This window comes from Chiloscyllium plagiosum, unplaced genomic scaffold, assembly GCF_037043375.1.
Source record: "Chiloscyllium plagiosum isolate Xiang-an unplaced genomic scaffold, Cpla_swu_hap1 HiC_scaffold_18, whole genome shotgun sequence".
In the NCBI taxonomy this organism is placed as follows: Eukaryota; Metazoa; Chordata; class Chondrichthyes; order Orectolobiformes; family Hemiscylliidae; genus Chiloscyllium; species Chiloscyllium plagiosum.
The window spans coordinates 59,901,447-59,926,249 of NW_028270156.1; the positions used below are offsets into that span (position 1 = coordinate 59,901,447).

At 39.7% G+C, this 24,803-nt stretch overlaps 1 protein-coding gene across 2 annotated transcripts in view; it reads right to left on the reverse strand.

The window, feature by feature from the left end:
* Positions 1-24,803, reverse strand: part of mrpl23 (mitochondrial ribosomal protein L23) — an 85,705-nt gene that overhangs the window by 41,743 nt on the left and 19,159 nt on the right. Inside the window, exon 5 of one of the 2 annotated variants that reach the window (XM_087996712.1) lies at positions 6,740-7,520. The exons of the other annotated variant lie outside the window; for it this stretch is intronic. Within the exon in view, the coding sequence (XP_087852838.1) occupies positions 7,356-7,520 (165 nt within the window). The 3' untranslated portion in view covers positions 6,740-7,355. Of the gene's footprint in view, positions 1-6,739; positions 7,521-24,803 lie in introns of those variants that run through there. 2 annotated transcript variants of the gene reach the window in all.

Below are 24,803 nucleotides of genomic sequence, written 5' to 3' on the forward strand. Positions count from 1 at the left end.
CTCAATAATATCTATTATGCACTGAAATTGTTTATACCAACACCAATAACTTTTAGTATCGTACCGTACCACGATTTATCGTAACTGACCCACTTCTTTTCATAATATATTTTTATTAAGAAAAAATAGATTTTTAAATATTACAAATACAAAACAATGCAATCCATAACAGTACAAAAATAGTACAAAACTAAACCCAAATAATAAAAAAAATTCCCCAACCCACCCTCCTATACAAATGTATAAACATATATAGAGAAGTATAAAATTTAAAAAAAAACCCTAAACTAGCTCTTTAACTAAATAAATAAATACTAACAATAAACAAATAAATAGTAATAACTCAGCCCAGCCAAACAAAACACTCATACATTCACAGTTCCTCCTACCTGGATATTGGAGTCATGAAACACAATTGTTACGGCTATATAAAAGCCCTTGTTAGTGTGGCAGATAAATCTGTATCCAGGTATTTCAAAAAGAGTTGCCATGTCTTGTAAAAATTCTCAGTTTTGTGGTGTACCATATTTGTGAGAAAATCCAGGGGAATATGCTCCATAACAATCTTCCGCCAACCCGACAGGCCTGGGGGGTTTTCGGATATCCAACCTCGCAAGATATTCTTCCTTGCACAGAATGTAAGAATATTGAAAAGTTTTTCTCATGCGCGTCTGCAGGAAATACAATGAGTAGGCCCAAAAGGAGAGAAATAGGGTCCTTCTCCACCCCTACACCTAAAATCCTCTCTCTCCATTGCACCCACCACAGTACTCCAATATGTTTGAAGCCTGTCACAAGACCAAAGACAATGGGTAAGAGTACCCATGCAGACCTTGCACTTGGGACATGTCGAAGATATCCCTGGCTTAAATTTTGACAAATGGTCTGGGGCTAAGTGGACCCTGTGGATAATCTTCAACTATAAAACATGGGTCTTATTGCAAATGGATATCTTCCTTGCATTCTCCCAAATATCCTCCCATGCCTCTGAAGAAACTTCAACACCCCCAGCTCTCTTTCCCACATCCTGCGGAGTCGATCAGACTCATCTGAGGTGGCACCCCACAATTGGTGATATAAAGTACTGACAAAGAGTGTACTCTTAGCCCTTTGCACCCCTCTTTCTATGTCAGATTTGTAGGGATCAGTCAAAAGTGAGGGATTTTATTAAAAAAAAATAAAGTTGAAAAAATGAATTAGGTCTCTATTAGGTAACTCGTACTCGTACTCGTACACAAAACCCCCCTGTGACCACCGAAATGGGAATCTAGAATCACTCTCAAGAGCCAACTCTTTCGTAAGACCACCCCTAGGCATAGCCTCTGATTTAGCAAAATTAACCTTATACCCTGAAAAAGCACCAAACGCGTGAATGCATTGTATCAGGCAAGGCACTGAAACTGCTGGATTTGTCAAGAAAATTAGAACATCGTCTGCATACAGCGAGATCTTCTGTAATCTTGACCCCACTTGTGGAGCTGATATATTGAGATCCTCACGAATGGCCTCTGCCAACGGTTCAATCACCAACGTAAAAAGTAATGGTGAAAGGGGACAGCCCTGCCGGCTGCCCCTAGAAATATTAAAATTGCTTGATCGTACCCCACGAGAGGTACACTGTAGAGAACCTTTACCCATCTTATGAAAACTTCGCACAGACCAAACCAGTCTAGGGTATAGAAAAGGTACGGCCACTCAACTCGGTCAAATGCCTTCTCTGCATCTAAAGAAATCACCAATCCCTGTATTGACTGCTGTTGGCATGCTTGAATTACATTAAGCAGCCTCCTAACATTATTGGAGGATCTGCGACCCTTTATGAAGCCTGTCTGATCCTCTTTAATAATAGAGGGTAACACAGACTCCAGCCTTAACAAGAGAGCCTTAGAGAGGATCTTAAAGTCCACATTTAAGAGCGAGATGGGCATCTATGAAGCACAGTCTTCCGGATCCTTCCTTTTTTAAGGATAAGTGAAATATTGGCCTCTCTCAGAGATGGTGGGAGACAATCAGGCCTGACAGTATACTTACAAATTCCTTATAGAATTCACTGGGAAGTCCGTCAGGACTGGGCGCTTTTCCACTCTGAAGCTGCCTCACAGAAGGATTCCTGAAGAAGGGCTAATGCGCGAAACGTCGATTCTCCTGTTCCCTAGATGCTGCCTGACCTGCTGCGCTTTTCCAGCAACACATTTCCATCTCTGATCTCCAGCATCTGCAGACCTCACTTTCTCCTCTCAGCTTCCTGCACTTGTTGCTCCACACCCAGGAGCTTCAGATCTCTAAAAAAGGATTCCATTTTGGCCTGCCCCTCCTCACAATTCTCAGACTGATATAACTTAGAGTAGAATCTCTGGAACACCACATTAATCTTTTTAGAATCACACAGTAGGTTCCCAGACCCTTCCCTAATCGCTGTAATGGTTTGTGGGGCACTTCTCTTTCTGGCAAGGTAAGCTAAGCATTTGCCTGGCTTGTCACCATGCTCATATAACCTTTGCTTTGCAAAAGCCAGCTCCTTCTTTGCCGTCTGCATGACCACTGAATTTAGTGCAGACCGCAGGGCCGTAATCCTCTGTAGTTTGACCAACGAGGGTCTGTCAAAATAGGCCTTCTCAGCTGCCTTCTTCCGTGCTTCAAAGGAGACATTGCTGCTCACCCTTCTGCCGCTTCCTACTGGTGGAATATGAAATAACTAACCCCCTGGCATAAGTTTTGGCAGTTTCCCAGAGAACAGATGAGCTATCAACCGAGCCTCTGTTGATGTCTAGGAATGCCCGAAATTCCCTAGAGAAATACTCCACAAACTTACTGTCCATGAGAATAAAGGGGTCCATTCGCCAGTACTTTGAATCCACTGTAACATCCTTAATCTTAACCATAAGGTACACTGGAGCATGACCAGAGATGGCAATATTACCAATCGTACAGGATGCCACCAGATCCAGGGTTACCACAAGGGTCAGAAAAAAAAAAATCAATCCTTGTGTGACATCTATGCGGATTGGAGAAAAACTTGAAATTCCTACCTGTAGACGTCCACCAACCCTAATTCCCCACACAAACCCAATAACTGTTTAGTTTGTGCAGAGGGTATCGAGGGACCTGTAGGCAACCTGTCTACTGTGGGGTCCATGAGGCAGTTAAAATCTCCCCCTATAATGATGTGCCGAGACTTGAGATTTATCAGTTTAGAAAAAGCATCTACCAAGAATTTAAGAGGATGAGCTGGGGAACAATAAATATTTAAAATACCATATTCTTCCCCATTTATCAAGGCTTTAAGAATTACAAACCTCCCGTATGTGTCTTTAACACATTCTAACAATTTAAATGAGATTTTTCCTAACCAATATAGTCACTCCCCTACTTCTGGTATTAAATGATGAAAAATAAACTCGGTCAAAGCCATTCTGCTGTAATTTCAGATGTTCCTTGTTATCCAAATGTGTCTCCTTTAACAAAGCAATATCCACCTTCTCCTTTCTAAGACTCAAGAGTACCTTCTTCCTCTTAATTGGTGAGTGACTTGCCTTGATATTCCAGGTACACCATTTAATCAAATCATTAGCCATAACCTTCTGCAATTACATTTAAATTCCAGAGAGGAGGAACCCGAACCACAAATTGCTGAGCCTTAGTATTGCATGATCCACCAAATATAAAAACTACATAAACTAAAACCATTACATTTAACAAACATACAAAATTATTAAAAATAAAAAAACAAAAACCAGAAAACAAACCAACATATAATGCGCCAATAGCGCTGAGTAGGGGAACTCACCCCCTGCCCAGAGGGGGCAACTACCCGTCCCGAACTGCCCATAAATAGGCATCTAACCATTTCAACCACCTTCACTTCTCCCAGCTAGAGCCGCATCGCAAGCACAAGCTACAAAGAATAAACACCCCCATAGAATTTATTTTATAAAAAAAAGGGAATAAATACCCCACCCATCCTTTGGTATGTCCTAACTTAGAAATTTAAAATGTACATCTTAACCACCACCTGACATAGTTTGAACCAAATTATTATCAATAGAGGAAAAATAAGGGGGAAAAACAAAGCTCCAAACGGATTTCCTCCATTTCTTTTACAGAATGATAAAAGCATACCCAAGCAACAATATTTATACATACTACAATTGTTTAAATTAGGTTAGTTTGTCCACAAAGTCTCTTGCCTTCTCCGATGTGTCAAAGAGATGCATGGATCCATCTAAGGTGATCCGAAGCACTGCCGGATATCTCAGGGAGTACTGAATCCCACGCTCCTTTAGTCTTCTCTTGACACCATCATACGATTTTCGTTTCTGGATCACCGCCGCTGAAAAGTCCTGAAAAAACATGATCTTAGACCCCCTCGTAAATTAGGGCCTTTGGATCCTTCCCCTGGAATCTGGAAGCCTCCGTGACTCTCTCCTTATCCCGGTAATAATGGAACTGCACCAGGAAAGGACCTGACCTCCACGCTGCGACCCGGTGAGCCCTATCTTCAATCCTCTCATGCCAGTCTCCAAGTCAAGGAATTTCGGAAGCCAATCTTCAACAAATTCCGCACGCCGCTCACCTTCCTTACCCTCAGGCAGACCGATGATCCGAATGTTTTTTCTCCTGCCCCCGTTTTCAAGATCATTCACTTGGTCACGCAAGTTAAGAACCTGCGTCTTCAGGGCTTGGATCTCATCCTTGAATGAACTGGCACCAGCTTCCACCACTGTGACCCTGTGCTCCACCTCATCCGTCCTCTTCTCCAGGTCTCTCAGCTGCTACTCATGCTTCTGCTGCGAGAGAGAGACTGCAGCCAGCTTCTCTTCAATCCGTTTCCCCAGCATCTCGCAAGATTTCGAGAGCTGGTTCACCAGGTCCTGGAGAGTAATCAGCTCCGAGGCTGCTGCAGGATGAGCTGCAGGCCCGGCCTAGGACGCTCCTCCTCCCTTTTTAGGCATTTCTGGACAGCTGAAAATACAGGTAATTCAATTTTTAAATGTTTCTTGGGGCTCCACAATCTTTCCAATGCCCCAAGAAATCCCGATGACCTGGGTTGGGCAGGTTAAAGGACCATTTTGCTCCTGCTGCGATCCGAAGCTCTGCAGTGTGATATTCTCAGATCGCCGCCATCTTAGATCCCCCATCAACTGACCCACTTTGATAGCTACCTAATCTCATCATTGATACGCACTCAGTTTGGATGAAACTGACCACTGCCAACAGGTTCCAGAGTAACAGGGGCCAACGAACTGTACACCTTCTAGGCCCACAGTCATCCTCTAGGGCAAGTGTTTTAATAAGGCTGATGCATTCATAACAACCTCAAGCCAGAAATATGAAGTAGATGCTAACTTTCAGCTGGCTTGATTCATTCCAAGTCGTATCAAGACATGGTTTGGAGGCAATGGATACTGAAAAGGCAATGGGCCCTGACAACATTCCAGCAATAGGTACTGAAGCCTTGTGCTCCAGAACTTTCCACTCCCCTAGTCAAGCAGTTTCAGTACAGCTACAACACTGACATCAACCCGACAATGTAGAAAATTGCTCAAATTTGTCCTTGGACACAAAAAGTAAGACAAATCCAACTTTGCCAATTATCGCCACATCAGTCTATTCTCAAACATCAATAAAGCATTGGAAGGGGGTCATTTAACAGCATTACCAAGCAGCATGTGCTTAGCAACAACACACTCACTGAAGCTCAGTTTGGGTTTCGCCAGGGCCACTCAACTCTTGCCCTCATTACAACCTTGGTTCAAAGCATAGAAAAAAAAGAGCCAAACTCTGGAGGTGAGATGAGATGATGGTCAAATGCAGCCTTGGTGTCAAGGACTAAGTCTGGATTCTAACAGTCAACTGATGAATTGTTTGCAACTCCTATTTCCTATTCCCCAGTTCACAGAATTCATAGAATCCATACAGTGAAGAAGCAGGACATTCCGACCATTGAGTCCACACAAACCCTCCGAAGAACCCCCCCACCCCCATCCGTCTCCCTGTAACCCTGCATTTCCCATGGCTAATCCACCTAGGCTGCACATAGCTGGACACTATGGGCTATTTAGCATAGCCAATCCACCTAACCTGTACATCTTTGGACTGTGGAAATAAACCGGAACACTCAAAAGAAACCCATGTAGGGAGACTGTGCAAACTTCTCACAGATACTCATTCACGGATGGAATCAAACCTGGATATCTGGCACTGTAAGGCAGCAGTGCTAACCACTGAGCTACCATGCCAACCCTCAGTTTTGTTTCTCAAGCTCATGATGTAGTGCCTAACCAGCTGTGAATATAACAGATAGGAGAAGCAGAATCAAATAAAAAAAAACAAAATTCTGTGGATATTGAAATTCTGACGAACAGAAAGTAGAACATCTTGCAATATTTATCTACTGATATATGTTTTAAAAAAAATCAAGAGACAGTCTTAGGACATCAGATTTTCTTTAAATACCAAGATTTGCTTGCAATTTCACAAGGCTATATTCTTCACCAAACCATGATAAGATTCTAAATACCTGGTACTCAGGTCGGCCCAAGATTTTGGATAACCTGCCCTTATCCACCTTGAGTAACAAAGTGCCTGAAAACTCAACGTAGTACCATTGAGCAACTGGAATACATTAAATTTGTCTTTTAACACCATTTGTGTTGGGATGCCATGAAATATTATATTTCATAGTTTCTGGACGTGCTATAAAATGATTGCAAAATTTATTCAAGATCATTTCACGATATATTAGACTGTTGCTTTATTAAGAATGAACCATTACAATTAACAAATTTGATTGTGTGTCAAAAATAGTATACACAGTAATCCAATAAATTCTTCAGAAGGCATGATATGTTAACAATGACATCTGGCCTTCGCATAAATTCATTTTGTTCCACCAGCGTCGAATTTAACCTTTCATCAAATTAATAGAAGTTGTTGGGAGTGCCCTCACGTGTTTACATATACATTCTCATTTGCGCAGCTCCCAAAGGATTCACAGTTCTGGATCCTGACAAAACGCTCAAGAGTTAGCGCCAATGACTGGCAACCAGATTTCGAATCATCAAACGTCAAAGCTCAATCAAAGAAACTTACAACAGAGCACCTCATGATGGATTACAAGAATCTAGTCAAATCACTTGTTCAGAGCAGCTGTTGCTCAGCAAACATTACACAAGATGAGTGTATGTCCACAGGATGCACCCCTCACAATGAACAATATGAGGCATCTGAAACCTGCCGAGTTGACACTCTTTCAAAACAAAACACTCAGTTCATGCTTGGTCAGCAAGCTATCTGGAAAATAATATTTTCTTTTATAAAAAAAAGCTTGAACAACTTTTGAAAAGTTGTTTCTCTTAAAGTCCAAACCATTCAGTGACGCCTCCTCGCCGCGGGTCTGCTTTCTGCTTCTGCTTCTCATCTTCCAGAAACTTATTTTGGATATCTTCCATAGAGCCTGCTTCAGGAGTTTGATCTTTTTGAGGAAAAATGTCTGGAAATTTGAAAGTCTGACCTTGGGCCTAAATGAAATAAGAAGGAACATTTTTATACATTAAAAATGTTTGAAGGTTGACTGAAGTTAATCATCCAATATATGTAATTTTTAGACTGCTTACACTTTATTGAAGCACAGCAAATTTGATAATACCATATCATTAACAAAAGGGTTTATATTAGATGCTGCAATGCTACTGAGTTTCATAAGTCACAACTGCACCTGCAATTTCTAACAGGGCAAGTTCTCTGTCTCAACGATGCAATCACCAAGAGGTATTAAGGACCAATATATTCAATCTATTCTTTCAAAAGGACTACATGAGGGCAAACAGAAGTAGTTTAAATTTCTGCCTGCTTTTTATCAACCAGTTACAGTGCTGAGATTCAGAGAAGAGGGCAACAAGGTACAACAGAACAACAAAACAAATCATGACAGGTAATATCTAACAAACAAATCTCTTTATCTATCAAATTCAACTACACAACAACGTGGAAATGTACCAAACTATTACACATGCCAATTGGTATCCAAGCTCATCTCTATCAAGTGACTGGAATATTCTTCATTTCCAAAAGTCTGGCTTTGTACCAAATCGACTTGATTTTTTTTTATTTGAATGGTATTTGTCAAGTTTACAGTAGTTACTTACAGCTTTAGAAAAAGTTAATTTATGCTATTGTGAACCCAAAAGTTGCAAAACTGACAAACCACCTATAGATAACTCACAATGTAAACTAGTATCTGTTGGATGCATAGCCAAGTACTACAACACTTCGATACATTCTCTGCAATTGCATTTCTATTCATTAGTAACTGATGGCATATTTCTAACCAAATTGGTTTAAGGATATTTGCATCATTTGATGCATTTTAAAGAAAAAAAAATGCTCAGTAAAGCAAATAAAGAAATTTCCCATCAACTTTCATGGTCAGAGTTTCACTCTTCCGAAATATTTATATACCAACAATAGTTTAAACTGAAACAGTACATACATTGAAACAGGATTAACTACATCATAAAATGCATTTGTTCTATTTATGCACTAACCTGCTCATTACATTGCTATTTCATTATTATTGCTATTTCATTATTATTGCTGTATTGTACAACAATCTGACATGCTACTCTTCTGAAATGGTTTTCATTGCCCCAAGTTCACTGTGTTTTCAGTCTAGCAACTAATTGGGAATTCTTATGGATGTATTATGTACACTTTGTTTTTTCAAGGCCTGTGTGTTACAACATTGTGTTTCAGTAAGGCAACTCTTGATGACATCTGATTCTGCAGGTATAACACTCTTGTGGCTGGGTGGTAGTGTCTCCCACCTCCGAGCCATAAGGTCAAGTTTCAAGTCCCACCAGGCCAGCAAAGCTGTGGCTAAATTTGCCAACTGCAGACAGCTTCTTATTAACAGAAATCAGTTATATTACTTGTACAATATACTACAAATCAACAGCTAAAAAACAGGACGAGTCTAATTAGATTTTTTTTAAAGTGGCATGGATGTTATACTATGAGTCCAGCTACAACACTGGCTCTGCCCAAGTGTGTCCTGTGCACAAAAAGCAAGACCCATCCAACACAGTCAATTACCCCTATCAACGTACTCTCAACATCAGTAAACTAATGGAAGGTGTTCTCAACAATGATATCAAGCAACACTTGCAAAGAGATAGCCTGCTCAATGTTGTTCAGTTTGGATTACGCCAACGCCACTCACTTCCTGCCCTCATTACAGTTTTGATCAAAACATGGACAAAAGAACTGAACTCCAGAGGTACAGTGACAATGACTATCTTTGACATCAATGCAGCGTTTAACTAAGTAAGTTATCAAGGAGACCTAGTAATCGTTTAAGCAAACTGTTCGAATATATTATTTGACGAGGCTTGATTAAGTGCGCCTTGAATCTGCACCTTGTGGCTCAGAGGTGCGGGGCACTACCAGTGTGGCAAAAGACCATTTTTTCACGGAGTCCGAGCAAATGTCAATGGGAATCAAGGGAAAATTCTTCAATGTTTTGGAGTCACAACTAGCACAAAGGGAGGTCTTGTGATTATTGGAGATCAATCATCTCAACTCCAGGATATTACTGCAAAAGTTCCTCAGGATAATGTTTTAGGCCCAACCACCTTTAGCTGCTTCATTGACCTTGCCTCCATCACAAGGTCAGAAGTAATCTTTTTTTTAGATTAGATTCAGTAGTGTGGAAACAGGCCCTTCGGCCCAACAAGTCCACACTAACTCTCCGAAGAGCAACCCACCCAGACCCAGACCCATTCCCATACATCTACCCGTTCATCTAACACTACGGGCAATCTAACATGGCCAATTCACCTAAACTGCACATGTTTGGACTGTGGGAGGAAACCCACGCAGACATGGGGAAAATGTGCAAACTCCACAAACTGATGCGGGAATTGAACCCAGGTCTCGGCGCTGTGAGGCAGCAGTGCTAACCACTGTGCCACCATGTCACACACCATGTTTGCTGATGATTGCACAATATTCAGTGCCATTTGTGACACCACATATATTGATACAGTCCATGTCCAAAAGCAGCAAGACCTGAATACATTCAGATTTGAGCTGATAAGTGATAGGCAGTGACCATCTCCAATAAGAGAGAATTTAACCATACCTTTTCACATTCAATAATACCCTGACACTTCTATTATCAATATTTTTAAGGTTTCCACTGACCAGAAATTTCTCTTCCATCACTTTACTAATCATAGAGAGTAAGCTGACAGGATAGCATTTAGGCCAGGATGAATTTGTCCTGCACGTGTGCGTGCAGGACATAGCTGGTCAATTTTCCCACACTGCCAAGCAGATGCCCATGTTGGAGCTACAATGAAAAGCGTGGTCATGGGAAGTGGCAAGTTCTGGAGCACAAGTCTTCAATTTTATTGCCAGCATGTTGTCAGGGCCCATATTCTTTGCAATATCCAGTGCCTTTCTTGATATCACATGGAGTAAATTAAATTAGCTGAAGACTGGCTTCTGTGATGCTGGAGGTGTCTGGAGAACCAGGTCAGAAGCTCAAAATTCTGTGGTGAGTAACTCATATCTTGCCTTCTCAATGCCTGCTCATTAAGACAGAAGTCACAAGTGTGATGGAATACTCTCCACTGGCCTGGAGGGATGTAGCTTGACTGGCATTCTATCCATTACTTACTCCTTCATCACCAATATTCAGTGGCAGAGTGTGGACCATCTCCAAGAAGCATGGCAACAACTCACCAAGGCTGCTTTGACAGAACCTTCAAACCTTGCAAACTTGAAGGACAAGAGCAGAAGATACATGGAACACATTTACCTGCAAGATCCCACCCACCCATTACCATTCCTTCACGATCATCAGTTCAAAAACATTAAAACTGCCTTCCTAATGACATGGTGGGTGCTGCTATACTCCAGGGACTGCAGTGAGTTAAAAAAAAAGCTCACTACCTGCTCTGCAGCGAAATTGGGGGTGGGCAATAAATGCTGCCCAGTCATGATGCCCACATCCTATTAACAAATGCAACAAATTAATGATGGTATTAACAGCCTCCTTCTGTGCTATACAAGTCCAAAGTTTCTATGTTAAAGGTTTGGGAGATTAAAATTGCTAATTGAACAAATGTTAAGAATCTGACAACAGATACTGGTATACTGGTAAACAAAACTAATTTATTTGGCATTATTGAGAAGTGAAAACTGGCCAGAATTTTGCTGATTCACTGTCACATGTTAATAAGGGGTGAGGGCAGAATCAGGTTTGACACACTATGGCCAAAGAACTGATAATGCTCACCAACATGACTCAGACACAAATACAAAGTAGCAGCTAAGAATGTTTAAAACAAAACACATTCATGGTAAAACTTACTGTAAAAAACAAGGACTCAAAGTTACCCGTAATTCTATTCTTTTCACAGGTGACAGACTAAAAGCTGGAAATGGACTTTATTCATTTTCTGTCACAACACTACACAATAAGTTTAAAAATGTGTTTATTCCCTGAAAGTCTGAGTAAAATACCAAAACCGAGGTTTACTTAAGTTTTGAGGATGTCACTACCCATTTCAAAAAGAATTCTATTTAAAGTTTCAGAAACTCCAAAAGTTAAATTAATTATTCAACAGATTTAATTGACCTTTAAGGCAGTTGGAAAGCAAAATAAAATAATTGTCTGGCAAAAAATATAAAAAAGTGTTGAATGTGAACACAGGAGGTATGGTTAGTTTGTTTGCAAAATTGGTGGTGTAGTGGGCAGCAAAGAAGGTTAGCTCAAAGTACAACAGGACCTTGATCAAATGGGCTATTGGGCCAACATTGGCAGATGGAGGTGCTGTATTTTGGAAAGACAGATCAGGGCAGGAGGTTTACACTTAATAGTAGGCTTCTGAGGAGTGCTGCCGGTTCGTAATTCCTTGAAAGTGGTAAACAGGATAGTGAAGACGGTGTTTGGTATGCTTGCATTTATTGGTCAGTGCATTGAGAATAAGAGTTGGCAGGTCATGTTGCTGCTGTACAGGACATTGGTTAGGCCATTTTTGGAATACTGCTTGCAATTCTAGTCTCCCTGATATAGGAAAGATGCTGTGAAACCTGAAAGGGTTCAAAAAAAGATTTAAAAGGATGTTGCCAGAGTTGGAGGGTTTGAGCTATAGGGTGAGGCTGAATAAGTTGGGGCTATAATCCTTGGAGCATCGGAGACTGAAGGGTGATCTTATAGAAGTTTATAAAATCATAACCCTGGGGTGGGGGAGTCCAGGACTAGAGGGCATAAGTTTAAGGTGAGAGGAGAAATATTTGAGGAGGACCGAAGGGACAACTTTTTCACGCAGAGGGTAGTGAGTATATGGAATGATCTGCCAGAGGAAGTGGTGGAGGTGGCTACAATTACAACATTTAAAAGGCATCTAGATGGGTAAATGAATTGGAAGGGTTTAGACGGATACGGGCCAAATGCTGGGAAATGGCACTAGATTAATTTAGGATATCTGGTCAGCATGGACAAGTTAGACCGAAGTTTCCATGCTGTTCAGCTTTATGACTCTATGAAGGCTTCCAAAAGCCAATACCAAACCATGCATTTCAGATTCCATAATACAAATTTCAAATGCACATTCTTCCTCGGAGACTGGCTAAATAATTTACTGCAATTTGTGGACAGAGAGATGTGGAGAGCAAATTGCATTCCTATCCTTTCTTTTAATTCAATCTCTAGTTCCCTTCTTGTGATTGAAGAGAAGTTAAGCCTGAACTATCGCAATAATGCGCACAAGAGAGGGATCAACTGTAGTATTAAGGTTCAAAGATATGGATGGTCATGCTACTGGATGAGTAGTCAGTGAATAAGAGTTCAGCTCTCCCCATGGATGTTTGAGAATTGGAATTCTAGAAATTTACAAAAAAAAATTGGTCTCGGTAGAAGCGATCATTAAAATGGTGCGTTGCTGTAACAAGCCAGGGAAATGGAAAACTGTCATTGTCACCGTTATATGAAGCCAGCCTCAAACCAAGATGGTCAATTTATAGCTACCCTTCAGTTGCTAGCCTTAAACAAATGTAACCCTTGCCTGTCATGCCTCCATACAAAGGTGTGCTGTGGAGGTGCTGATGTTGGACTAGGTCAAAAGTTAAACGACATCAGGCTATAGTCCAACAGGTTTATCTGAAAACACAAGCTTTCAGAGCACTCCTTTGTCAGGCGAAGTCATCTGACGACTTCATGTGATGTAGGAGCAGCACTCTGAAAGCTTGTGATTTCAAATAAACCTGTTGGACTATAAGCTGATGTCGTGTGACTTCTGACCTACATACAAAGGATAAGTGCTTAAAAAGCTGCTTTGACAGCTTGACTTAATAGCAGTCTCAAATACTTTTACATCAACACAATGAATCAGAAGGTAGAATTCTTGAGGTCAGAAGGGTCACAACTTGAAGTCTATTAACTGATATTTTCCCTTGTAATAATATTACAGATTTAGCACTGATAGTTTTGTGATTAGACGTCACACTGTTATTATTCTGGTGACTGCTATGCCATGTTAATTCTTGTTTGGTTTAATTATTATTTTAATAATCACGTCTACGATAACATTGTAAAGTCCTTTCCTATCATCAGTTCCCACTTTCAAATTTTCTCCATTTTCCTTCAACAACTGACTGAATGGTTCACTCCTAATTTCACTGCCCACACTCCAGTATCATGTCTGATGTCTGTTTACCAGAATGCAGCATTTGGTATCAGATCACTGGAATCTCTTCAGCAAAAGGAGTGAAAATGAAGTGAAAATTCTCATTTATCCACAGAGCGTTTTAACTACAATTGGCTGTGATCTTTTCTTACATTTGAATTCTAGGGATAAATCAGAACCAAAATTTGACAACAAAATATTGTGAATGTAAATTCGAAACCAATCTTTCCCACACATACTAATGCTTTAGCATAGCCAGCTGTAACAGGTTCCACTCAGCCTGCATCACATCAGTGCCTGTTCCACCTTGTCTGAAAACAGTTTTAAGATTTCACAGAGAAGCATAATAAATGGAGATATTTTAAAACTATCTAAGGCCAGACGATTGGCATCTTTATCATTGCACAAAAAATAGGCGATAGAAATCTGGAACGGACTTTATCACAAAATTCTGCTGAGGCTCGATCAATCGATAATTCTATTAATCTCCATTCTGAAATTACGTTAGGCAATGATATTAAGGAGTGGACATCAAAGGTGGATATTTGGAGTTAAGTTACAGACTAAGCACAATCTAATTAAATGGTGAAACAGGCACAAAAAGCTGAATGGCTTCTCCCTTTTCATATGCTTCTTAATGTACAGTTGACAGCAACAGTACTGTTTCAATTCAAACTCCGGTAAACGTTTACAAGCCAAGTACAAAGGTTAGCTCCCATAGGACAAGCCCACACCACTTAGAGACTGAAGTGAGACTTTCTGTGCAGAAGTTGCCAACAGTGCACTATGAATGAACGTTTTTTTTGTCTCTGTATTGCATGCTGAATATCCACTATATGCCATCACTACAGAAAAAAAGCATGTTCCAGACACTTTAATGGATTAAATGACCACAGCCTTTATGTAAAAACAAGTAATGAGCACAAACTCCTGAAGTCAGTTCAAATAACTCAGCAGCTTGAATAATTTCTTGAAATGATTAAACAAACAAATCCAATGGTTGAGTTCTTCACAAATCATTCAAACTAACAAAATGAGGAGCAGCCACCTAATCAATACTGGTTTGTCTTTCATCTATCAAGAGTTACTGACAGAAATACTCAACTCCACAATTGTTCAAGTTAGGTCTGGACTGTAAATATATGGCGCATAAAATTGATTCTTAAATTCAAAAATATTATGTAACTATAACTTCTTAAATAATTCAGACTGCCAAACAGGAGAACTTTACTCTAAGAATGGACAGTAAATTCCAAAACAGGCACACAAAGCATGCTGATGTTTATCTTTCATGATAGACAACTACTGCCTTGTATATGTCTTGATTAGATAACTAACAAAGCTCAATGATGCACATCAATAATTTCTATCACAACACTTATTAACCAAGATATAAACACGGTTAAACAATTAACTGTACATAATTGACCGACATTTGCATTACATAAGCAAAAGGACTCCAAATGTGAGGTCACAATGGGTGCTCCCGACATCAAGGCTGCATGTGACGGAGTGTGGCATCAAGAAGCCCTAGCTAAACATGAGTTAATAGGAATCTGGGAGAAAATGCTCCACTGGTTGGGAGTCATACCTGAGACTTCGAAGATAATTGCAATCTATGGAAGGTTTCAGAACAGTCTGAAAGGTCACTGGACACTAAATGCTAACTCCGTTTTCTCTCCACAGACGCAACCAGACTTGCTGAGTTTCTGCAGCAATTTTTGTTTTTGATTATAGAGTAGAGTTTGTCTTTGTTCCACTACAGGAGCTACAAGGACAAGTGACCAAACACTTGGAAAAAATTGAAATATTAAGTTGAGTTTTCAAGAAGGTTGAGATTTATGGAAGCAATTCTACACTTTAGGGCCTAGCCAGCTGAAGGTTCAATCACCAAAGAGAGAGTGATGGACATCAGGATGTACAAAAGACCAGAATTGGGGGTACAACAATATCTTGAAGAGTTTCATGACTGTAGATGAGTACAGACACGTAACATCAAGGCATTGTCAGATTATAAGCCAAAGTCAATGAGCAGAAGGGTGGTGAGTACCAGGATGTGCTGAGGGTTAAAATGAAGGCAGATAAAGTTTGGATTAGCAGAATCTTTTGTGGCTTAAAACATCTCTTGCACATATACCACAGGTCCAATTTCTAAGATTAAAGGTGGATGGTACTAGTGGGGGAGAGGTGGGTGTAGTTGTAGATGTTCACAGGGAGCAAAACCTTATCTTCCATACAAAATATTTTTAATTCAAAAATCCTTTCATTTCATTACAGCATCCTTCCAAAACCATACCTTCTCTTTCATACAATGACAAACTGACATCCTCTGAACAATATATCCAATCTGGAGATACATGAAATAGTTAGGCTTACCAAAATGATTTTAAGCCTGAAGACTCACTGTAGAAATTTGGCTCTGCAGACAGAATTCCTATCTTGCACCTAGAAGGTATTTTAATTGTCAATGGAATATAATAGATGCTGTTTGACAGCCTTAGGCACAAGATTAATGCCTACAGATCGATCGTGCAACAAGATCAATGGCTGTCTGCTACATTTCCGAAAACACTTAAGACAGATATACAATCAAACTAAAATTACATTTTTGCCAGCAGCATCCTTGAAACAAGATCTATAATTACAAATAGGAAAGTTTACAGGTTTACAAGAGAAAGTGATGTCATCTCAAGGAAACCTCAAGTCCAGAATGACTGTTATCCTGCCCAGGCCTGTCATAACAAAAGGATCAATGATAATAAAATTAGGAACACGAGGGGCTGCTCAAGGAGGTAGAAGAGGAGAAATATGTTGATTTCAAGCTTATTACAGTTGACAATGTGCAACACCCTAAGCCTATGATTAGCAAACCAGTTTAGCTGCCGAAATCCCACAGTGCAGATTCTTCAGTATTTCTGGATAATACATTGGATTAATAGGTAAATTTCAAAAGGCCAAATCTCAAAATCAACTCCCAATCTGTACTATGTTAGTTCACAGAGGGCAGTACAACTACCCTCAGAGCTTGGAAGAGGTGGAAAGAAACCCACAATTTTTGTTTTTGAGAACTATCTTGAAATGAATTCTAGAAAGTGGACTTGTGTGGATGCTGTGCAAAGACAGGATTGCACTCAACTGTGATACCATTAATAATCAAATCAATTATCAACTTCCATGTTACAAATTAATAATAGCCACTTAAAGTGTATACTTTGGAGGGCTGCAAGGGCTTGTGAAAACAGACATGGCAAGATTCAGCACAAAGTAGGGGGAGACAAAGAACAAATGAGTGTGTGTCAGGGCAGAAAATCTGCAGGGATCATCTACACTTCATTTTAACTTGGCACTTATTTTCATCAATTACTAATATCAATTATCCTACATCCTACCCATTTAGGAGTCTGCCCAGGAAACAATACATAATTCCAAACATCATTCTTTTTTAGTCACACATTACTAATGTCAATAGTGCACAGCAGTGTTTAACATTACTAATGTCTGCTAATGTATTTTAAAAAAAACATGTTTTCCATCACATGGCAATCTGGGCATTGGATAAAATTACCTTGTTTGTGCACTGCTTTGAATGCATAATAGCTCAGTTCAAGAGGACCAAGAGGAAAAAAGACTCATACAGCAAGATGTTCTAAGCTTTACCAATAAAGCAGCCATTCAGATGGAAATTAATACAAGAATGGGACTCAGCAAAATAAACCACAAAGACACAGTCCACAAATAATAGTCACAAAAGGTCAGCTGTGGCTCAATGGATAACACTTTTGCCTAAATCAGTGCCTGCGGATTTAATTGCTACTCCAGAAAATAGAGTACAAAATCTGAGCTGACAGGGTTCTGGGTCAGAGATGCCACATTTCAGGTAAGATATTAAGCTGAGGCTTGATTACCGTGTCTGATGGATGTGGATACCTCAGCACTGTATCAAAGAGAAGCAAGGCAATCTCCTCAAGGTGTTCTGGCCAATATTTATCCCCTCAGCAAACATCAATAAAATAGATGAGCTGGTCATTACCAATTGTAACCAACCAGCCTGCTCATATGTAACTGAGAAGTACTCAACATTAGATGCAGCTCTGTAATTGGCCAATATTTGTTAGAGCATCCTAAATTTGAAAGGACTTACACTGTCACCTAACTTAGGATGGTCAGTCAGGCTCACAGTGTCTACTGGAAGCAAGATATGTTAATACACAGGTCCCAGTTCTTTGCAGGCAATGCACATGTTTTGACTCAACAAAATAGGTGAGAACCATTTACTGGTTCATTTCTGAGGGTAATGTTTTACCAAAGTCAGCCTGCCTGGGTTAAAATGTAAACAAAGTCCAAGACTGACTTGTTAAACATCACTAAATGGTACATATTCCACAGCAATGCCTCTAATATCGACAAAACAGTCAGCACTCTTTTCTCATTCAGGATAAAGGTTGGCTTTCCCTATGAAGTTGTACTCTTGTGGAAATGTCCAGATGTGCACAAAACAGAGTTTTGACAAAATGCTTTGACAAACAGGCAGAAAACTAGCCACCAGACGATATGAACATCAACTAGCCACAAACTCACATGACCCTCTCTCACTAGTATCCTTACATACAGATGAGGAAGGACATCACTTTGACTGGGATAACACAAGCCATACAGAGACACACACGAGAATTCCTAGAAACATGGCATTCCAACCGGAACTCTATCAACAAACACATCGAGTTAGACCCCATCTACCACCCCCTGAGAAAAAAAACAGGAAATGACATCACCACCGGAAATGACATCACCAACCCAAAGAAAGCAGGAATCATCAGTACTTCGCCCAGAGGCCCACTGGAGAGGTTACCTAGTAGGGTGACGAAACGTCTGGAAATGAATCTTCCAGCTCAGTGAGCAAACCTACATCCAGAATCTCAACCCGAGCTACAAATCTTCTCAAAACTCGCTCCTTGCCTCAGCAATACTTATTGCAGATTTCGATCTTACGTGCAAATGGACTAACGTATTTCCTCCTACAAATGGCTACATAACTTAACTATATCACTATGATATTTTGTGACTACTCTTTAAAAGCATTTAATTGGTTACTCAAGACAGGATGTGAAAGCACCAAATAAAAGCAGGCCTTAGTGAAAGGATCAGAAATAAATATGGCCTTAGAATTTTTAAGATGACACTTAATATCACAGAAGCAAGCAAAAAGCAGGGAAAAGGATACAAGCGCACAACTGGAAGATTGGGAAACTACAGAAGAACAGGGTGGCTGAGTGAAAGGCTAATGCCGAGAGAAAAAATGGAAGAAAGATGCTAGACTGTGGAATGAATGTCAGAAATATGAAAGCAAGAAAAACTTACTCAAAAACAGGAAAACAGCATACACAATGAGGGAAATAAATAGAAAAATAGAAATTAGGAAAGGAATTTTCTTTTACTTAGATGCAAGACTAGTTTTAGTTTAATGTTTTGACACTGTATACTATCAGGATTTTAGTGTTTGCTGCTCCTTTTCCTCACTAATGTCAACACTTCAATAAACAGGAGCCAAAAGTGGGCTTGACCATTGTAACTGGCAGGGTTTAAAGGCTAATAAAATAACCCCAGAAGTATAATATATCATTGCATAAACACTTTTGCTTTCCAGTCACACATGTAGCTGAGCATGGCAAAGCGTGCTATGGGGTGCAATGCAGTTTTCCAAACATCATATACTCCCTCAGGAACAAGTGTCACTATAAACATGCCACACACTCTTGCACACATTTATGTATTCTATACACTTATGCAGCTGAAAATGGTTTTCCAATTACATTTCAAGGACATAAAGCAAAAATAAAAACCAGGAAATAAGACACTAGCACTTACTGAAAACATCCTGTTACTGTAAACAACTGCTTTCAAGAAAGCACCTGCTGGCGAGATTTGTCAGTTGACAGCTTCTACTATAATTTTAAACCTATTCATGTTTCAGACAGATTTAAAAAGTTGCTCTCTTTGCCAGACATTTTATCAAAACAAAAAGGTTTCTTTTAAAAAGACAGATCAATACTCTTGCAAAGATATTACTAAGTAAGTGAATCGTCACAAGTGCTGAAGTCTCTTACATTTTGGTTGTTTAGTTTCTACCTTAATATTTACAGAAAGACTCAAACTTGAATATTAAGATCTTTCACCATCCAAACATTTAACAGACTCAGTATGCAACATCTGTGGTGGTGGTCCTTAATCTAGCCATCAGAAAATTACTTTTCTTTCCATTTTTACAGCTAAGCAGGAATGCAGAAGACAAAACACCCTTATTTAATTTTACATGATTTAAAATTCATAAAGCATAATCAAATACGCATGCCGATTAAGAATGTATAAGACGAGTTTAGTTTGAGGAAGGTAGTACTCCAGACACAGAACTTCTTTAAAATTGTAAAATGCAGAGAAATCTGCACTTCAATACAAAATGACATCGCTCATAAGGGAAATAAAGAACTACAGAAAAGGAACAGCTGTGTTATCCATAAGTCAGTTCACTGGTCATTTATGAGTAAAGTTATACTTCAGATCAAAACTTGCATCTCTGCTTCACAGCACATGGTCTTTACCCACTACGTCAACACAAAGCCAGTGAAAAATTTGATTAAAATGTATCTTAAAAGGGTAAGTCTGATGGTGTACAATGCCCCTTGGTGCTCTGGTTCATCTCAACTGAAGACAATGCAATTGCTAACTACATTACTCCAGTGGAATTTTAGAATGATTATACAATGATTATGCTTTTTAAAAGAACTTTCAAAAAGAAAATAATTCCAGTGATTAGACTGTAATGAGTCAGTCAACCCAGTGGGGCAACGGCTTGGAGAATGCACCAGAAAATAATTTGTGGAGATGGCACATGCTTTGTGTCCATTCACATAACTTTGTTTTCATTATTTGCTTCTTTATAACAGAATAGAACTGAGATTTACACCGTATTTGTCACGCATTTGAAGGCGAACCTTTGTTTCATATTGTTCAGTGGAGTTCAGAGAAAGTTTTAAGCATTTAATGAATCAGTCACCTTTTTCACACGGGAACAGACAATTAGCTTCCAGACAAAGTATAAAAACAACTGAAAGTGGATGGAATGTGTATTTTTTTACCCTAAACAAATCAACTAAAGGATGGCCCATTAATAGGGTGTTTCATCTTTAGATTTCAAAGGAGAGTAGGCTTGAAGGAACACAAAATCAAGTTACTGAAATGGTATCTCGAGAAGAGTGAGATGGGCAAGACAGTTCCTTGATCTACTATTTTCTACCAATATGGATAGACAGACCCTGCTCTTTAACACATCAACCAATGAATCTCGACAGTATCCTAATGCTCTCATTCAGTTAAGACCTACCACAAAGCCTCTTCAGTCATACTTACATTCCTTACAGAGGTCAAAGTAACCGTTATGTACTTACGAAGACAACCACACAAAATCAGTGAGGAAAAAGCTCCTGAGCACATCCCCCAACAGCACTCATCAAAAATGAATGTTACATTCCATAACCACAGGATTGATCATCATTTACACTAAGCAACTGACAATTCATACAGTGCCACTCTAAATGGAGCACCCACATTTTCTGAGGCTGAGCTCTGTATATATCTGATTCGCGGTCCCAGCACTGAAGGGCGGCACGGTGGCACAGTGGTTAGCACTGCTGCCTCACAGCACCAGAGACCCGGGTTCAATTCCCGCCTCAGGCGACTGACTGTGTGGAGTTTGCACGTTCTCCCCGTGTCTGCGTGGGTTTCCTCCGGGTGCTCCGGCTTCCTCCCACAGTCCAAAGATGTGCAGGTCAGGTGAATTGGCCATGCTAAATTGCCTGTGTTATATTGCCCATAGTGTTAGGTAAGGGGTAAATGTAGGGGTATGGGTGGGTTGCGCCTCGGCGGGTCGGTGTGGACTTGTTGGGCCGAAGGGCCTGTTTCCACACTGTAATCTAATCTAATCTGAAGGTGGATATCTATTATTTCACCAGAAATGGATTTTGAAAGTATAAGACGATTCAAAGGTAGGATTACACATTACAGAATAAATATCCAAGATGGTGTACTTCCATCCAGTCTAGAGAGAAACAACCTGCTTTATGAAAAGCAGGAAGTGCAATTTGTTCAAGACAACACTGCCATCTAGAGGCTAAAAGCTTTTGGTTACAGTTACCAATGCATTTGATTGTAAAACAGTCATACAGCACAGAAACAAACCCTTCGGTTCAACTCACCTGCAACAGTCAGACATCCCAATCTGACCTAGACCCATTTGCCAGCATTTGGCTCATACGTCTCGAAACCCCTCCTATTCAAATACCCATTCAGATGCCTTTTAAATGCAGTATTTGTAACCACCTCCACCACTTCCTCTGGCAGTTCATTCCATACACGCATCACCCTCTACCTGAAAAAGTTACCCCTTAGGTCCTTTTTAAAATCTTTCCCCTCTCACCTTAACCTATGCCCTCTAGTTTTGGACTTGCCCCACCTAGAAAAAAGACCTTGGCTATTCACCTATCCATACCCCTCATGATTTCAAACACCTCCATAAGGTCATCCCCCAGCCTCTGACACTCCAGGGGAAAAGCGCCTCAGTCTATTCAGCCTCTCCTTATAACTCAAACCTTCCAGTCCTGGAAACAACTTTGTAAATCTTTTCTGCACTCTCTCAAGTTTAGCAACCTCCTTCAACTAGATCTCCAATGTACACTGAAAGTAGGCATTGTCTTGTCTTTTTGATAAATGAATCGAAATTGATCTGAAAATAAAATACAGTCTACAATAAGAAACCTTCCACGTGAAGAGTTTAAGATGACATGCAAGCTAATGTGTAAAACATCAACACCTCAAACAATACACTCACAATCCAGACAACCTTAATCTAAATATCTTAATCCAGAGAGCCTGGCATTTTGCGATGTGAATGTAGTTGAAGTGTACCATCAGATTTGCAAAGAGATGACAGCAAGATTACAGTATGGAGATAGAATGCTGGAAAGCTAACCTCCTGTACAGCTGTCTTAGACTCAGCCTATATCTGGGATCAGGAAACATGAGGATATGAGGGATGCAGAACCCATCCTGAAATGATTCAAGACATCTACTGCATTGCAAGATCTATCAATTGCTGGTATTTACCCTTGGCATTCCAATTACATTCATAAGAAAACTAGCCCACATGTCATAGGAAGAATTAAGCAACCAATTGGTGTACAATGTTTGGGAACTCAAATCCCAGTCAGATTAGTCTTTTCTACTCTAAAGAAAACAAAGGGCTATTTGATCAAGGTACGTACGATTATGAGGGGCATGAACATGGTGGATAGGAAGCAGTTGTCTCACTTAGTTGAAGGGTCAATAATGAGGCAGAGTAATGTTTCGGTGAAAGACAGGAAGATTGGGGATTTGTGAGATTTTCTTTTCCCTCAGGTAGTGGTGGGAATCTGGAATGCACTGCATGGGAGGGTAGTAGAGACAAGAAGCCTCAACCTTTAAAAGGCATGTGAATGAGCACTCCAAATGTCACAACATTCAAGACCAAGTGCTGGAAAGTGAAATTAGTATAAATAGGTGATGGGGTTTCTTTGTTGGTACAGATATGATAGGCTGAAGGATCTCTTCTGTACTGTAAGATTCTATAACTCATGAGAAACAGACCAATGTATAACATGTTAGCAGTTCTAATGAAGCAGGGCTTCGTGTCGCTACCATGGAGCAGCAACAGCAGTGAATAACATACACCACAATTCCAAATGGAACCCATGCACAGTTTCTTAATCCTAAGAAATTTAAAGATCATTTTCACTTGGAGAATAATACAATTCAAAAATATTTTGAGGTTTCTCTGTAATCATTACACACGCAGGAAAATAAGTAATATATTTTTAAATGACCTTCAAGTACCTCAAACAGAATGAAACATGAATGCCTTTAAATGAATGCTCCAAATGAATGACCACTAAGAATGTTATATCTTTACACCATTCTTCAGCCGAAGCTTAGTGGCAGAATTCATGACCCTGAGTTAATAGGTTACAGAGTTAAGCCCCAAGTCTTGAGCATACTACACGTCATTCTGCTACAGTACAACAGCTGTGTTCCTTTGCAACCATGAGCGATAGAAAACCACACTATGGAAAACCGCTATAGAAAAATTACACTGTAGAAGATCGCTAATAGAATAGTCACTAAACCTGTTTAGTGGAAAGTTTGCATTATCCAAACAACATACACACTTGAAAGAAAAGCCATTTGCCTCATTAGGAATACATAGAAAGATCCCCCACCTCTTTTCGAAGAGCAAAAGCAGTTCTAATGTTTGGCCAAACCTTCCTCAAGTAGCAACAGCACCAAATACAAATCAATTGGCAATCGTCAAGTCACACTTTAGGGAATAAAAACGTAAAGACATTTATAGGGAATGCAAAGGAAACTTAGCGGAATGGTATTAGTTATGTGGAGAAACGGAAGAAATTGGGGTGGTTCTCCATAAAACAAAGACTGAGGAGAGACTTAAGAGAAAATTCCTAAAGTTTTAATAAAGTAAAAAGAATTAATACATAAACCGCTTCCACCGGCAGGAGGGTCAGTAACCAGCCAACACAAATTCAAATTAACTGATAGAAGAACCAGGACTTTTTTTTAATGCAGTAATTTATGGTTATCTGGAATTTACTGTCTAAAATGACGGTGGAGGCAAATTTAATTTTCAGAGTGATTTGGATAAGTATTTGGAAAAGGACAAAGTACAAATTATGGGGGGAAAAAAAGACAGCCTCATTGGACTGTTCCCTCAAAGAGCCAGTATAGACACAATGCTTGAATGGCCTCTGTACAATTCCAGTCTATTATTCAATTTATTGCTATTAGTGGGGCTTTCCTGTTAGCTAAAAAGCACTTTTGCAACATCCTGAGGTTATAATAATATGAATTTTCATTTACAAACAACCAAAGTTCTCATATGATTCTTTACTGTTTCACGTAAAGACGACATACTATAAACATCAATGGAAGAGTAAAATCTCACTCATTTTAATATAGCTCAACAGAGACTTGGGCAATATTTTGTTCAAACAATTGCACAGCCTTACA